We start from the raw sequence: 15,812 nt of genomic DNA, 5'->3' as shown, positions 1-15,812 counted from the left end.
GCAAAGAATGCTGATCCAAGTTGTAATGTTTATATGATTCCTTGATGGGTGAGTAATTCTCTGTGTTAATTAGTGCAGACATGCGGGTGGCAGTGATTGGGGCGGGAGTCATTGGTCTGTCAACAGCTCAGAGCATCTATGAGGAGTATCACTCCATAGTCAGTCCACTGACCATTGAGGTGTATGCGGACCGTTTCACTCCGCTGACCACCAGCGATGGAGCAGCTGGCTTCTGGCAGCCTTACCTGTATGATAAGGGCAACACCCAGGAGACGTAAGTGTATTGTCTCACCGTCCTTTGATCTTCCTCTTTATCTACAAAAACTGACCAACGACTTTAATCCTGTCTGTGTCCTCACCTTTAGAAAATGGAATAAGGAGACATTTGACTACTTACTGAGCTTCCTCAGCTCACCAGATTCCATAAAGAAAGGTGTATTCCTCCAGTCTGGCTACAACCTATGCACTGAACCAGCACCAGTGAGTAGTGCTTCATTCTTGGAAATTGCCCAATAAATTTGACCTTAAAGATAAGATTTGGCCTCATTATGAATCCTTTTATAACCAAGAACAAAGGTCCCGTGCAATGAAAAATGTAAACGTAGTTACAATGTAACCACAAATAAGTCCTTCATACATTTATCACATACTAGTGCAATATAAACCATAAACAAAGTCCATTTGTTTTCAGCCACACTTGAAGTAGAGCTTTGTTCAGCCGCACAAAAGATGGTTGCCTAGTAGGTGGGAAACATCAACAGAGAAGCCTCATTAAGGGTTGGATTTACACTCAGCTTGAGTTAACTGGGATTCTGTATCCAGACCTCACACCAACACTGTCAAGACATTATAAGTGACTTCTTTTTGATTGCAGGATCCCTCGTTTAAAGATATCGTCCTCGGCTTCAGACAGCTCACAGAACAAGAGCTGAAGATGTTTCCAGGATACACGTAGGTTCTCGCTGAAACTACCATGAAAGCAAAACACTTAAAGAATGTAAAGAGGAGTCCAAATAGTTAGTCAGGGAGCCAACTATTTTCATATCATGCCAACAATTTCACTTTTCCCACATGGGATTAAGACTGCTGTATGTCAAACAATCGAGCTACAGCAAGAACACACATGCAGAGCCAAAAGAAAAACATTAATTATGATGATCAACCATACAAAATTCAGGTAATAAATGAAAGAAACTCGTCACACTCATTTTTAGCTTGATAAAGGGCTCTTCTCCTCAAATGTAATGATTTCTGTTTAAATATCCAATTTATACTCTGCACAATATCATAGTTCTGCATTTCTGTTTTTATCTTACTAAACAATATATTACATGGTTCAAAGTAAAAGATTCCAATATTCATGACTGGATGGATAAATCTGTGTCATCAGCTCTCTGTGTCATCAGCTCTTAAAATTTTAACACATTTATCTCTTCTAATCTGCCCAGCTATGGTTGGTTCAACACGGCTCTCATGGTGGAAGGTAAAACATATTTACCTTGGCTGATGGACAGGTGAGTGATTTACTTAAATCACTTAGGTGAATGTTGCATCGGCATTTTTGTTAGTGGATCTCTGTTTCTCCTGCATGTAGCACCTCTTTGCAATAACATGTTATTACCTATAAATAAAACATGAAAGGAGGCACCTGATTGCTTGTTATGCAAATTATTTATAACGCTCTAGGCTTATTAAATCTGAGGAGAAATTAGGAAACCAAAAGCCACTGAAATGATATCTTCACCACATGGTCTCAGTGTAGCGAGTCTGTCAGTCCAAATTTATACTGTGTTTAGCATTGTGTAGAGCTGTCTTATATGTATACCATACGTGGTGGAGTAAAACTATTCCACAGTGAAAACTAAAAAAGTAGTGTACAATAAGTGGTCACCATCTGAGAGGTAAATACCATCATGTATTATGCCAGCATGGGAAAAAAGCCAAACAGCTGCTACATGAGAGGAATGAGTTATGTAATTTTTGTACTTTTCTGACACTGTATATTCCACTACACAGAATTTGCTACAGTGTCTAGTTAAGATTGAACAATTAAATAAATTTGGACACAATCTTAAACCCAGAAATCGTCACATGTTTAAGATTACTGGTTCATAGGTCCAAAGGTTCATTTTCATTGACGGTTTCCTATTGCTCATAATATATACATAGGTTTTCTGTGTTATTTCCAGGTTGCAAAAATGGGGTGTAAAATTTTATCACAGGAAAATAGAGTCCTTCAAAGAGGTTAGTGAAGGATTTTCATCATTGTAGTTGTACATGCTGCACATTTTTTTATGCAAATTTTAGAAACACTACCTATACCTTGTCTGTATCTTTCCAGGAAAGACTCACAAAATATTGACTCTTATCATGTAGTTATCTCTTATTGCTGTTGACTGCTCTCAGCTGGCAGAAACTGGGGTAGATGTGATCATAAACTGCACTGGGGTAAGATCAGGAGTGCTCCAGCCAGACCCCGACCTGAAACCAGGCCGCGGCCAGATAGTGAAGGTGAGAGGGAACAGCTTATAACGGATGTAAATAGTTTGTAAAACCAACTATAAAGAAACGACAGAAACAGTTGTTTCCCCTTGTTGTTTTTCTGTGTTTCAGGTGGACGCTCCATGGCTGAAGCATTGGATCATTACCCACAATTTTACGACAGGAGTCTACAATTCGCCTTATATCATTCCAGGGTAGTGCTAGTAACGCAACACACTGATAAGCACTGAACTGCAGGACCACACATCCATTTCTCCTGTGTGTTTATAGTGTTAGCTAGTATAATAGGGCTACTCTGGGTTTTACAGTATGTCACACATAATGCATGTTTCTGTGCAGTTACAGTTTCTATAGTGTAATTATTTCCCTACACTTCTCCATATATAATTTGGCTACACTGGGTTTATCAGTCATTCCAGCAGTTGTTATATTGTGTTGTCCGGTCACCATGTTGACGCTTGCTGTCGCAGCAATTTTTTGGGGATGATTTTGGATTGTAGAATAATGAAGCCAGAAAGTGAAAGCTGTTTTCATCAGTGCACAAAACATGTGTGTCTGCAGGAGCCATCTTGTGACAGTCGGTGGACTTTTCCAATTGGGAAACTGGAGTGAACAAAACAACTCCACAGACCATAAACAAATCTGGGAAGAGGCTTGTAAGCTTGAGCCGAGTCTCAAGGTGAGATAATATCAAAAGGCCATAAAAAAGACATGCTATCTCAACTGAAATTAATTATTTACAGTGAGTCCTCTGTAGTGCTCCAGTTTTTCATGTTCCCATTTAATATATTTAGATTACTCATTCTGTAACTCAGTCCACCAGTGTGTCAACAAAATTGTGAAGTACAGATAATTATTTAGTTGACATTGTGTGACATTTATTTGCTGCACAATTTCAAACTAGAACATGTTTTTTCTTGTTGTTCTCAAACCTTAGCATGCCAGGAAAGTAGACGACTGGGCCGGCCTCAGGCCTGTTCGCAGCAAAGTCAGATTGGAGAGGGAGACAATACAGTCTGCTGCAGCTCCAATAGAGGTAAACTTTAACATGAAATCAGCACTTTAAATATGAACTTTAGTCATCCAACTTCTAAAATATGTTCAGGTGATTCACAACTATGGCCACGGAGGTTTTGGACTCACCATTCACAGAGGCTGCGCCCAGGAGGCAGCGAGGCTCTTCGGTCAGATCGTGGAACAAAAAGGCAAAGGTCCAAAGGCTCGCTTGTAAATTTGTGTCCAGCAGTCATGCTTGATACACTCCTTTTTTAAATTTCACTGTTAGCGTACACAATGTTCTCTTCTATACTAACATTTAAAGCAAACAATCAGTATCCTGTGTTTGTGGGGGTAATGACCTGACTTTAAAACAATGTTACACATGTGAAGTCAAAGATGAGACATGCCTGTGGTTTTTACACATTATAAATTCATATGTAACAAAATCATGATTGAATCCATAAGAGGTTTAGGTAATTTAGAAAAAGTACTTAAATGTATCAAATCTACACATTATAAGTATAATAATTACAACTGATAAAATCACAGATTTTTATTTTACTTTTTACTAATAAATCACAACATGAATCCACTGCTTGTTTTTGAAAGATTATTTACTATCAAACACATTTACATCCAGTGCATTGACAAGAATCTGTGCACACAGACACTTAATGCAGCACTATATATTTTAAACACTGGCAGGTAAGAGTCAGCTTGCTGGAGCTGTGCTAGTTAATCTCTCTCTTTTTTTTTAATCAACAAAATGTTGCTCAGTGTGTTACTCGCAGAATAAGAATGGGTAAAGTCCGTCTCCACATCACCTTTGTTACAAACAAAAGCAAAGACAACAACTAAACCAGATATTGATACATTATTTACACAAAGACAGACGGTAATGTCCTGATGAAATGCATGTGTGGGTCAATTTGAGCACAGCTTCAGAGTCTGGTAAAGTAGAGAAAGAGATGGAACAGCGTTTATAGATAATGGTTTATAGATCATGTTAATGTCAAAAAAAATTTTTTTAATTTTTTTTTTAAAACATGTTACTAACTAGGCTCAGCCTGATTTGGGTGGTAAAAGCATTACTCAGAATAGAATTTCCCAATACTCTAATATAATGTCCATAATATCTTAAATTGCAATCCAGGATCTGGATGAAGGCTTCAGCAGATCTCTCAGCCTGCTCTAATTATTACGACCACATAATGATCAAGACGTGAGGCGGTATTTTCATTATTAATAGAGTAATACCTGCCTTTTCCTCATGTCTTTTGCAGTAAACAAATATCCTCCATCTTAAAATGTGAAATAATACAGACAGAAGAAATGACACAACAGGAGCTTAAAAAAGATGCTGACTGTGCGAAAAAGTCTTCCTGCACAGTAAATCCTTTCATCCTGACAGCAGTGAATCTTTAATAAAGTAAACCCAGACCTTATTTATTCTAATGTTCTGTTGACTCAATGACATTGAATTGTTCTTTACTCCAAAGATGCACTTTTTATAAAGCCGAGTTTGTACTTCGTGCGTTTCAGGAGGCAATTTGTGTGCACAAGATAATGCTGTTTCCTATATACGTATCTTTGCCCAGTATGCTAACAGAAGGAGCTTTCTCAGAAGGTCAGCCACAAACTGAATATGTAGTTTTAAGGCTCTTTGAAAAGAAGATAGTAGTTTGAAGCTAACACTTTCATCCTCCTGATTCGCACCTTTGCTTCTCTTTAATGAGAAAAGCAGGATTCAAATACTTTGTTTTAAGTATTAGAACTCTCACTTCTTCAGGAAAGTTTGTGTCCACCATTCGCTCTTGTACTCACGGAGGTCATTTGGTCTTACCAGTCACCCTGTGTGCAGTTGTACAGTGGCAAACTTGTGACAGCAATGGTGTTTGAAGACTATAGGTATGGTGACATGTTGTAAAAAGATTGTGCTGCCTGGCTCTGAAGCCACTGTGGTGTCTAAACTGAAGAATCGTAGGAGTAGGGCAGAGATGGCGAGAGAGCAGGTTTAGCTTTCCTGCCTCTCCTTGGCCTCTTTTCTTCACTGCAGTTACCTCTCGGTTGGACTCCAGCCTGACGTGTCCTCAGCCCTGGGAGCCAGAGCTGGAGTGAGGGATTCCTCGTGAGCTGTGGGAGGAGGCCCGCCCCATCATCTCCTGTCCCCACTCACGGTGGCTGGACTCCTGCAGGCCCCGGCCTGTCGTCTCAATCGGCAGCGCGCAAGAGGCGATGGCAGCTAAGAAGCAGCAGCAGCAGTACACAGAGAGAGCCAGGTATACAGAGGACTCCAGCATCACCTGCAGGAGAAAGCCCAGGGAAATATCATTGCAACATTCTTACTTTTTGCTGTATTGTCATGATAAAACTGGCAGCTGGGTGTTACCTGTGCAACAAAAGGTGTGATGAGGGCACCAACTCTGGCCATTCCACTGCTCGTTCCCAGACCTAAAGCCCTGGTCGCTGTTGGGTATACCTGCAGAGTTTCAGAAAGTACTCAGGAGGATGCCTGCCTGTGATTCTGCCCCTCTTTACTCTGTTGTTGATTTGAACTGTTTGCACTTTACACAACAAACAAACAGTGCACTCTGGGTGGAGATCTCACCTCTGGAGTGTACACATAGGCAGCCTGGAACCCTCCTGCAATAAACGCTCTGGCGATGAATATCAACACTGTCATGGAAGTTCTGTAAGAGATAAACCAGCATCAGTAAGAGTTAATAAACAGAGGATCCATCCATCTATAGCAGCTTCATCCTGTACAGGGTCAGAAAGACAGACAACCATTTATGCTTACATTCACACCTACAACCACTTTAGAAATATGCATGTTTTTGGACTGTGGGAAGATGCCAGAGCTCCCAGAGAAAACCCACACAGGCAAAGAGAGAACATGCAACCACTGCACAACAGTGCCTCACTAAACAGAGGATCCACACTTCACAAAATGTTTAAAAGTCTAAAGTAAGGCCCACTTTACCTCCCAACACAGCCATAGAGTGGAATGATGCACAGAGAGAAGATGAAGAAACACAATGCCATGGTCTTCCTCCTTCCCAGATGATCAATAGCCCACAGTGTCACCAGCAGTCCTATGTAACGTCAACATATTCACAGACCTTACTCAGATTGCATGTTTGCAAAATATAAAAATTAGTTTGTCCTTTAATCTATAGTAACAAATCAGATTATAAGTTTTATATGTATACATAGACCTCAAAAGTTAAGTATTAAGCTTTTTATAGCAGGAAAAGTGCAGGTGTATTCAAGTTGATGGCTCCTGACACAACTGAATGCATTTGAGGAAAACCTTCCCACAGTGACATCTATCAAAGAGATCTATTAATATTAATGTTTGTATTTTAAGATCCCCCCCCCTCTTTTATTGGCATCTCCTTTAAATTATTCTCCCAAATCAATACCATTTCATACAAATCACTGAAGCAACATACTGCACATTGACAAACTGGCAACCAAAAATACTTGATTTAACTGAAAAAAAAAAAATATTGGATGAAATTTTGAAGAGAATTCAGTAACGTGTACCTGGGAATTCAGATAACGTGGTCCACAACAGGTCTTTATAGTCATCCGAGTTCAGGTATTTACACTCCAAGTTGCATCTGAGCTCCTTCTTATTACCTTTGGCCACTAGGGGGAGATAGTAAACAACAAACAGGATAGTAAACGCCCAGCACTTGCTTGACTGACGCTTTTGTGATGTTGTTTCTTCCAAAAACATAACCGTTATCAAGCCTGTGAGGGTGATGTTGTTTCTTCCAAAAACATAACCGTTATCAAGCGTGTGAGGGCGTCTGTCGGTGTCTGACTCACCTCCACATGCACCTCCCTCCTGAAACAGCTCTGTGGTTAGCAGAACCAGTCCGTAGTAAGAGAAGGCATTCGCAAACCTGAGGAGACAGAGACACAGGATGACACAAACATTTAAATGATGCACAGGTTAATATTTTTTTGCACTAGGAGAACAAAAGCTTTTGTAGAATAAGAAAGAAAAGAAAACTGGGTGACATTATCTGTCTCTCATTTACCAAATAAACCACAGCAGAACTGTCGTCCAGCGGAAGTGAGATGAAAATAAGTCTTGAATTTTCCCTCGGTCTTCCTAGTTAAAAGAAGAGTCATAAAAAAAATTGAATACCCAAATTAGAGGTCAAGAGGTCATACATGAATAATGTCTAAATTACATTCAGATAATGTGTATTCTGCAGAAACAATACCTGTCTGGCAGCAATTAGTTTTCCCAGTGGCATTGGGGCTCCGTTCTCTGTGGCGATGCGCTTCAGTGTGGCCAGAGCCTTTTCCTGGTTCCCTGTCAGCACATCATATCTGGCACTCTCTGGTAGCCACTGCCCACCACCCCCCAAAAAAACCAAACATGTCACATTATAAAGCTGTATTTTTTTATGCTTACATGTTGTAGAACAGTTAAAGACTGATAACACCATACTTACAAAACACAGAACAGCAAAGATGAATAGAGGAATGGTAGAGAGGCCCAGCAGCCAGCGCCAGCCCAGAGTGGGCATCACCAGGATTGCCAAAAGGACCTCAAAGACAGTGCCCAGTGCCCAAAATATCTGCAACAGCAGTGAACTCAAGTTGTAAGAGTGAAAGACATTTCTTGACAAAATTCTATGAAATGAGATTGTAGGTCAGGATACCTCAATCAGCAGGATGCATGTGGCTCTGGACTTCATGGGTAGAAATTCAGCATACAGTGTCACCCTGAGGAACACTTCACTGTTAATCAAAACTAACACCATTAACTACAGCGTTATTTTTAGAGAGACAAGCGAGGATTACTCACGACTGTGGGGCTCCTCCGATTCCAAAGCCCACCAGCGCGCGGAGGACGAGGATCCACCCATAAATAGGCGCAAATGCACTTATGAGGCCGAAGAACATGGTCCACAACACACTCATCTTCAGACCCTGTGTGTACGATCAAAACACAACAAGCTGCTAAATAAATACTGGAGATCTGACATTTTACAGTATATCTTTACATGACATCATAAAAGGCTTACTCCTGTGGTCTAATATTTAACAGACACTTCCATTTAGAAACCCAGAAGCTAAACTTTTCACACCTGTAACTCAGGTGTGTCATTAGAACTTACTGTCTTTCTGCCATATTTGTCCGATACGTTTCCCCAAAGAGAGGAGCTGATCATCATCCCAATGAACACTGCCTGTGTCAATAAAGAAAAAAAGTCATACGTCAGTGGGATTGAACTTGTTGCAGCTGATATTATGCACATCTACTCAGGCACATTTCCACACTGTAGGAGTGATTTTAGTTTAGTTTAGGCCACTAAAATGTGAAATTTCATGGCCTATGATAATATTGTCTTCATAAAAGTGAATTAATACAATTTCGTGTGATGTCATGTCATTAAAAATAAGCACAGTTCAATGTTTATACCTTTCGTAAAATCTACTGCAATCCCTTTGTTTGACTCTTGTTTTGTGCTTTACTCAGCAAAATAAATATGGAATTGTTATTCAAATCAAAATACTGCAACAAATAATGACTTTACAAACTGTTAGGGCCTTACTTTTCCACATGGTAGTCAATGTTGAATACAAGCACTTGTTTTAAAACAGTCCCATAACAGTCATTTAGCGCTGCACTTTACAGAGATTATAGAGCCGTTACCGATGTCAGCAGTGCCACCTGAAGGCTTGGCAGTCTCCATTCACAGTGGAGCTGTGGGGCTAAGATGCTGAGGATCATCATCTCCATAGCATCAGCCATCTGAGCAAACAGAAAACACACAATAAATACCTTGTATGGACTTGGTGTAGTATTTTTTTTTTTTTGTAATAAAAGAGCAGTTCTTACCCAAGCCAGACCAGTGAGAATGGAGAGTTTCCACTGAAATGTCCCAAAGCCTATGGCCTCTACGGCATCTTCTACCATGAATGTGTCTGAAGGAAAGGAGAAAGATGGGAATCTTGAGGGGTACACGAGATCATTTGAGTTCAAGTCTAATATGGAAGTGTTGGAAAGATGTTGTCTGAGGGAAATGTTATACTGTACCATCAGTCGGATTGGCAAACTCTCGAGGTACCGGAGCTCCTTCTGCGAGTGCCACAGACTCCAGATCATTCTGCTCTGCAACGCTGACATCCTGTTCTCTATTTTCAACATCTTCCTCAGAACGTATGCTCTCACCAGTGCGACGGAAGCGGACGACACTACAAGAAAAAAATAAGCAAGTGGATATGGATATTTTTTTAAAAACAGCCCAGGAGTGTAAACTTATTTACAATATGGCAGGTCAGAAGGGTTTCAGAAGACAGGCGCCAGGGCAAAGCTGAGAGACGGAGGCTGTTGCCTAGGTGATATGAGATTTTTCCGCCTGTGATTTTGTGAATGGGTGGTATCATCGTCCTATGGGTAATCCATGGCAGGCCACACAGCTGACAGCTCTGCACACTATAATTTACTGCCTGGCAAGCTATTTAAGCCCAAATACCCAGAGAAGTATTTTCTACGGATGGAAGGGATAATCTTCTTCCACATGTAGATAATTATTAGTTTGTTTTGGATGAAACACTAACGGAGAACATGGAGTGTGACAGTGTCTTAATCACTGTAATTACATAACATAGCCTCCTTGCATGGAGGAGGGTCAGTGCTGCAGATGAGTTTGGGAGATGTCCAAGGAAGTCACTATTTTACTGTAAACCACGTTTCAAGCTTTTAATATAAATATAAATATATTTATAAATAGTAGTATAAATAAACAGCAACAGGATACATAACCAACCCATTAAAAATTAGGCATATCCCTTTTTTCCCTTGTCTTTCACTACCTGTACCTGATATATGTGGTTTTATTTTTAAAAAACAATTTAATTTTGAAAAGTTTTGTGGCATTATCAATATGTAACTTTTGAAGATGACTAGTACAACGTCATTTGTCAATTAAGCTGCTGATATTTCAGAGCCATGGTCGGGGCAATACATTTGAACTTGCAGAAAACCTCAGTCAGATAAAGGATCAATGATTCAGGTGGATTCGACAAACATGTTCAACTAAACAACCCCTCTGTTCCTGCACTCCCTCTTCTTTTGGGGGATGGAGTGTGTGGGTTGCTGCTAAGGATTAACAAGGGGGATGTATTTGAGTAATTTTCCCATGAACAGGGATAGCCTTCCCCTCATCCTCCCTCAAATCTGATTATTTTACTGTATGTCTTTGTGAAATATCCTTTATTTATGGGCTAGCCTTTAGCTTAATGTTTGTGCAGCAGGGTTGAAATAAATCACATCAGGTGCCAATGTCATGACTGTAAACACAATAAGTTAAGACGCAAAACTTATCTTAGAAATACAAAAATCTGATTTTCTGCGAATGAATACAAGCATAATAGTTTTCTTTGTAAAATGCGATGTAAACAAACTGCACCACCAGCGGAGCAGGGAGATGCGCATGTATTATTATTTTATTTTTTTTGGACTGCATCAAGGAACAAACATCCAGGTAATATAAGTAGATAAATATATTGAAATGATTGCTGCTTTTGAGGAATGCCAGGCTATTTGTAGTCCAGCGACCTAATCAAGCACAAAGCTGCCAGAGGGCGACGCGTCGGACAAACATGCTGTCAGGGTTGGAAAATGGACGAATAAAAGGGAGAGGCGTAGACATGCAGATTGTAGTGTACTCACGGCAGCTGTCTCAGTTGGAACAGATCATCGTCCATTTTGGTGTTTATTGGCCGGTGTTCCGTTTGGCTTCATCGCCGTTTACATGGTCACGATAAGCAGCGATTTCAGCACCGAGGAGAGCGACCTGCTCCGGGTGTCCGCCGGCAGCCAATGAGAGGCCACCCTGCGCGAGTCACAGCACGCGAGAGGAAGAGAGGAGCGGATGAGCTCAGGAGGATCCCAGGCTGCATGACGGCTGATTACTGGGGTCAAAGCATGACTTACCAACACTCACACAGAGGACTGGTGGCAGACGGGACATCACTGTCTCCATTAGTGAACCACGTGCCCTCAGAGGAAGTATTCGGATCCTTTACTCAAGTAAAAGTACAAATAGAGCAGTGTAAAAATACTCCATTACAACTAAAACTCCTGCATGAAAAATCCTACTCAAATAAAACTACATAAAATGTAGTTAAAGTATGAAAGTAAAAGTCCTGGTTTGGTCCCTCTCTGACTGATATCTTTAGATTTGACAACTACACACTGATCTTTGTAATGTCAAAAGACAAAAATGTTGGAAACCACTGGTTTAATCAAATAACAGTGTTTTATTTTAAAGGCTCATTGTATTTTCCATTGTATCAAATCTTAATCTTAAAAGTAACTAAATCCATCAAATAAATACAGTGAAATAGAAAGTACAATATCTCCCTATGAAATGTGGTTAAATGGAAGTATAAAGTAGCATTGAATGGAAATCTCAAAATTGTACTTCAGGACAGCACTTGAGTAAATGTACTTCATTTCTCTCCACCAATGACAAAAACGACTTCATAAATGTTGTTGAAAAGAATATTGATGACTTGAAACTTGTTGTGTGTTAAAGTTGCCTTTGTTGTTAGGGCAACAGTAGATACATTTTTTGTTGTTGTTGTTGTTGTTTTTAAAACGACCCCAATTCGTGGTTGGAGACAAGAAGCGAACGGCATTCTCCTGTCGCCAAGTCCACCTTTTAATCAAACCATTCACCCAGCAGACCTCCTCCTGTCAAAGAAAAATTCCCGTTATACAGACTTTATTATATTTTTACGCAATTATATACAAGTATGTCACCTCTTTGTCCCCAGATTGTTGTTATTTACTCTCATTCGAGGTCGCTTAGCTGTTGTAGGGTGTAATAACCTTCTATAAAAGATCTATGAGGTTATTTTTGGAGGACAGTTTTCATGAATCAAAGACAGCAACCTTATAGCTGTGTCTAGGTCTGTAAAAATGACCAAAACTCAACAAACATATTGATGCAAAACTTTCGTTTTCAATCCCATTTTTTCTTGAGTTGATGTAAAAGACTTCTTTTAAGCACACAAAATGTGTATTTCTCTCAAATGTTGTTTAAATCTGTGTTGCACTTCACCATTGCCAAGATAATCCATTCACCCGACAGGTGTGGCACATCAACGTGCCGATTAAACAGCTTGATGCCACCAATATGTGCAGTTTATCTTTATTTATTTTTTTTGCAGTACTGTATATGGCAAAATTTTACATTTGGCTACAGGTATGCATTTTGTTGGATCCATGGCACAACAATGGGCCTCTGGATCTCATCACGATACCTCTGTGGATTCGTTGCCATTAATCACATACTCCAGTGTTTGTTGCCTGTAGCTGCCCCACCGCCACCACGAGCCACTGTTTTCACAACTTTTACATCAACAGAGCACTCGCCCACACAACGCCGTCTGTCATCTGTCTGGGACAGAGTGACCCATGATCCATCTGTGAAGAGATCACTTCTTCAAAGTGCCAGAGGCCATCGCAGATGAGGATTTGCCCACTCAAGTCGGTTACAATGACAAACTGCCGTCAGGTCAGGACCCGGAAGAGAACGACGAGTAAACCAACTGTTCCCTCAGCTGTCTGGGCGGCTGGTCTGACACGATCTTGTAGGTGAAGTCCCTAGATGTGGCGGTCCTGGGTTGGCATGGTTACCAGAGTGCTGAGGCTGTAAGGTCAGTTGGATGTGATACCAAATTCTCAGAAATGACGTTGGAGACGGCTTAGGGTTGTGAAATGAACATTGACAACAGCCCTGGTGGACATTCCTGCAGTCAGAGAGCCAATTTCATGCTCGCTCAAAACCTGTCATTGATTTTGATTTTATTTTTTTTGATTTTATACACTTTATTAATCCCCGAGGGGTGTTGTAGTATAAAACTGCACATTTTAGAGTAGCATTTGATTGTGACCAGTCCAAGGAACACCAGTGCAATAATCAAGCTGTTTAATCAGCATCTTGATGTACCACCCCTGTCAGGTGGATGGATCATTTTGTCAAAGCTAAAGTGTTCACTAACAGATTTTAACAAAATGTGTGAACATTAATGAAATCTTAGATCTTTTCCTTTAACTCATCAAAAATAGGAGCGGAAACAAAAGTCCTGTGTGGATATCTTTGATAAATTAAGTATACAGTGTGGTCTCCAGCCGTTGTAAAGACAGGAAAAGGGGGCAGGGTCATGGTCAAATGGTGAAGCGTTCATTATTTTGGATTGCTGTGACACACCTCAACTGCTTGGGACACGCTGTGAGTACCAGCTTTCACTCCTTCAGGGCAGCTGTAGCGATGGTCCATGGTTGCAACACATTTCCTCAGACATCCTGCACTCAGTGGTCGTTTCCTCCCATGCTTAACCTTTGGGTGTGCAACAGATGCGGGCTGCGTGGCTGTACTTTGCCCGGCACAGTTACCGTCCTGGGGCGCTGCCAGGCTCTTGGCACCATAGTGGCCAAACATGTGCATTGCCAACTGCAGCATGTAGGGGTTCTCTTTTAGGCTGTGAAATGTCTTCATGAACGCTGACGCTGCTGCTTGAAATCTTTCATTGCTCAGCATCATGGCCGAAAGCTCTTTGATCGTGGAGTGCCAGTCCTCACTATCCAAAACAGCTGAAAAAAAGAGAAAAGGGTCATCTTATATTTAGTCAATACTGTGTGTATTTACATGAATCATTATGAACATATGCCCTTATGATTACACGGACCCTCTGGTGCTTCAGCATCAAGCTCCCCAGCAGCTGCCATGGTTATTTCCGGACTACGGTTGCTTAGCGGTGGATTGAGCTTCTCCACAGCCTCTTTGCCCACGTCCCGATGACACATAGCATCAGCCACATGTATGTTGTGATTATGAATATTACTGATATCCACAAGTGTTGGGTAGTCCGGTATGTGAGGATCAGTGCTTCTGGAGGGAAGAGGGAGAAAAAAAGCACACTGTTAAACAAGACGTGTACAGACATTAAAACAAAAACTGCTTTTGATTTTAAGTGTTAGACCTGCTCTGTTGTCCACGAGAGACCTCAGTGCGCACAAGGGTAACTTTAAGCTTAGCCGGGCAATCTGTATTTTTGGACAGCCGACCAGGCTTTGATATTTTCCTGGGCTTGGTGTTATACTGGCACCGATAGTCTGCCTACAATAATAGGAGAAAAAAAATGCAAACAGGAAACAAAAGAGTCAAATATGATCAAAGATGAGTCATGAGTAGCCACCATACTTTTGGAGACTACCGAATAAAGGAGTCATAAATAACCTTTCAACTGAAGATCGAGCTCTGTAAAAAAATCAACCCACTTTGAAGATGATCCTTTGGCCTTTACGAGGCCTGGTGTAGGCCACTCTCCATGCGATTGCCATAGACTTCAGCCACACCAGGATTGCGTCCTTCGACTGAAGGGACATCCGGACTGTGGCCTCAAAACCGGTATGGTTACCTCCCGGTTGGCTCACAGCTTTGTACCTGCATATATGGTACTGATGATCTTTGGGTAAGAAGTCCTTCGACACAAACGCAACAAGTTGTTTTAAAACATTTTTAATATGATGTCAGTCTTTTCAATTGAATGACAACATTTAGTTTTCAGAGGCCATATCAAAGTAACTACCACGGATAAGGGGACAACACATTTTACTGTCAGAGGAGCCTTAGTTCAGAGATAGGAAACTGGCTGACTAAATAAATGTGAAATATCGTCCACATGAACGTCGCTTTTAGTTTGAAATCAGTTCTTGCGAGGTTTTATAGCTGTAATTCAATTCATATTATATTTTATCACAGGATATCAATAGCACTTACCATTAATTCACTGTGTTGGTCCATATTTATGGATGGGGCGGTGCAGGGAAACCGCTCAGCATTACTGAGGCGTGTTTTCAGATTTCCAGACCTGTTTGGAGGTAAAGTTAGTGTCAGCCAGTTCACTTTGATTCAGCCATACGTTTAGATATAAGGGCGGCCAAAGCATTAAACTGGACGCCACGTTAATGAAAAGACTAATAAAACAAATATGTAGAGCTAGCGTTCACCTTTCTTTCGCCATGTTTAGCAAGTTATCGATTGGTCCCGAGTAGTCACTCATGTTGAAGTTGTAACACCTTGCGCCGAAAATATCCGAACATCCAATCGCCAAGAGGGCCCTACGAAAACTAGCCAATCACAGGCGGATTAGGGCGGGTCTTCAGGGAATGCGGGTAGGAAATGAAATTCCGCCGGTTGCAGGCATCAGTACGCACGTCCGTTGGTCCGTATAGAAACAGACCACCGGTAACGAGGGTTCCACCA

At 40.9% G+C, this 15,812-nt stretch overlaps 3 protein-coding genes across 5 annotated transcripts; 1 reads left to right on the top strand and 2 right to left on the bottom strand.

Annotated features, from left to right (window-relative positions):
- On the top strand, positions 1 to 4,093 carry LOC138627274 (D-amino-acid oxidase-like). The gene is made up of 10 exons (XM_069709503.1): positions 1 to 274; positions 366 to 480; positions 875 to 951; positions 1,449 to 1,514; positions 2,190 to 2,244; positions 2,407 to 2,511; positions 2,614 to 2,696; positions 3,064 to 3,181; positions 3,440 to 3,538; positions 3,608 to 4,093. The coding sequence occupies exons 1-10, from the start codon at positions 81 to 83 to the stop codon at positions 3,731 to 3,733; spliced, it is 1,038 nt and encodes a 345-aa protein (XP_069565604.1). The 5' UTR covers positions 1 to 80; the 3' UTR covers positions 3,734 to 4,093.
- Positions 4,094 to 4,097: 4 nt separating this feature from the next.
- Positions 4,098 to 11,336, bottom strand: svopa (SV2 related protein a). Its single transcript, XM_069709496.1, has 16 exons — positions 11,207 to 11,336; positions 9,569 to 9,726; positions 9,371 to 9,456; positions 9,185 to 9,283; positions 8,646 to 8,717; positions 8,333 to 8,457; positions 8,187 to 8,250; positions 7,977 to 8,102; positions 7,743 to 7,871; positions 7,554 to 7,627; positions 7,339 to 7,415; positions 7,051 to 7,155; positions 6,485 to 6,596; positions 6,110 to 6,191; positions 5,891 to 5,980; positions 4,098 to 5,804 (listed from the first exon to the last, which is right to left on the bottom strand). Exons 1-16 carry the CDS (start codon positions 11,239 to 11,241, stop codon positions 5,592 to 5,594), a joined length of 1,647 nt encoding a protein of 548 aa, XP_069565597.1. The 5' UTR covers positions 11,242 to 11,336; the 3' UTR covers positions 4,098 to 5,591.
- On the bottom strand, positions 11,292 to 15,805 carry LOC138627273 (uncharacterized). Of its 3 annotated transcripts, XR_011311372.1 has the most exons (8): positions 15,557 to 15,805; positions 15,327 to 15,417; positions 14,825 to 15,028; positions 14,527 to 14,663; positions 14,233 to 14,435; positions 13,755 to 14,137; positions 11,471 to 12,232; positions 11,292 to 11,369 (listed from the first exon to the last, which is right to left on the bottom strand). XR_011311372.1 is itself a non-coding variant. In XM_069709501.1 (7 exons), the coding sequence occupies exons 1-7, from the start codon at positions 15,607 to 15,609 to the stop codon at positions 12,020 to 12,022; spliced, it is 1,284 nt and encodes a 427-aa protein (XP_069565602.1). In that variant the 5' UTR covers positions 15,610 to 15,805; the 3' UTR covers positions 11,432 to 12,019. The 3 variants fall into 3 exon arrangements, 2 of the variants coding, with proteins under 2 accessions (XP_069565602.1, XP_069565603.1); XM_069709501.1 differs by lacking the exon at positions 11,292 to 11,369 and having other exon boundaries at positions 11,432 to 12,232; XM_069709502.1 differs by lacking the exons at positions 11,292 to 11,369; positions 11,471 to 12,232 and having other exon boundaries at positions 13,396 to 14,137.
- Between the last annotated feature and the right edge of the window lie 7 nt (positions 15,806 to 15,812).

The sequence above is a fragment of the Brachyistius frenatus genome, unplaced genomic scaffold, assembly GCF_029030835.1.
Source record: "Brachyistius frenatus isolate BFR_SWC_R1_liver_20210118 unplaced genomic scaffold, ASM2903083v1 Contig_83, whole genome shotgun sequence".
In the NCBI taxonomy this organism is placed as follows: domain Eukaryota; kingdom Metazoa; phylum Chordata; class Actinopteri; family Embiotocidae; genus Brachyistius; species Brachyistius frenatus.
The sequence above is the reverse complement of the archived record's forward strand: the minus strand, read 5'-3'. Positions and strand labels throughout refer to the sequence as shown.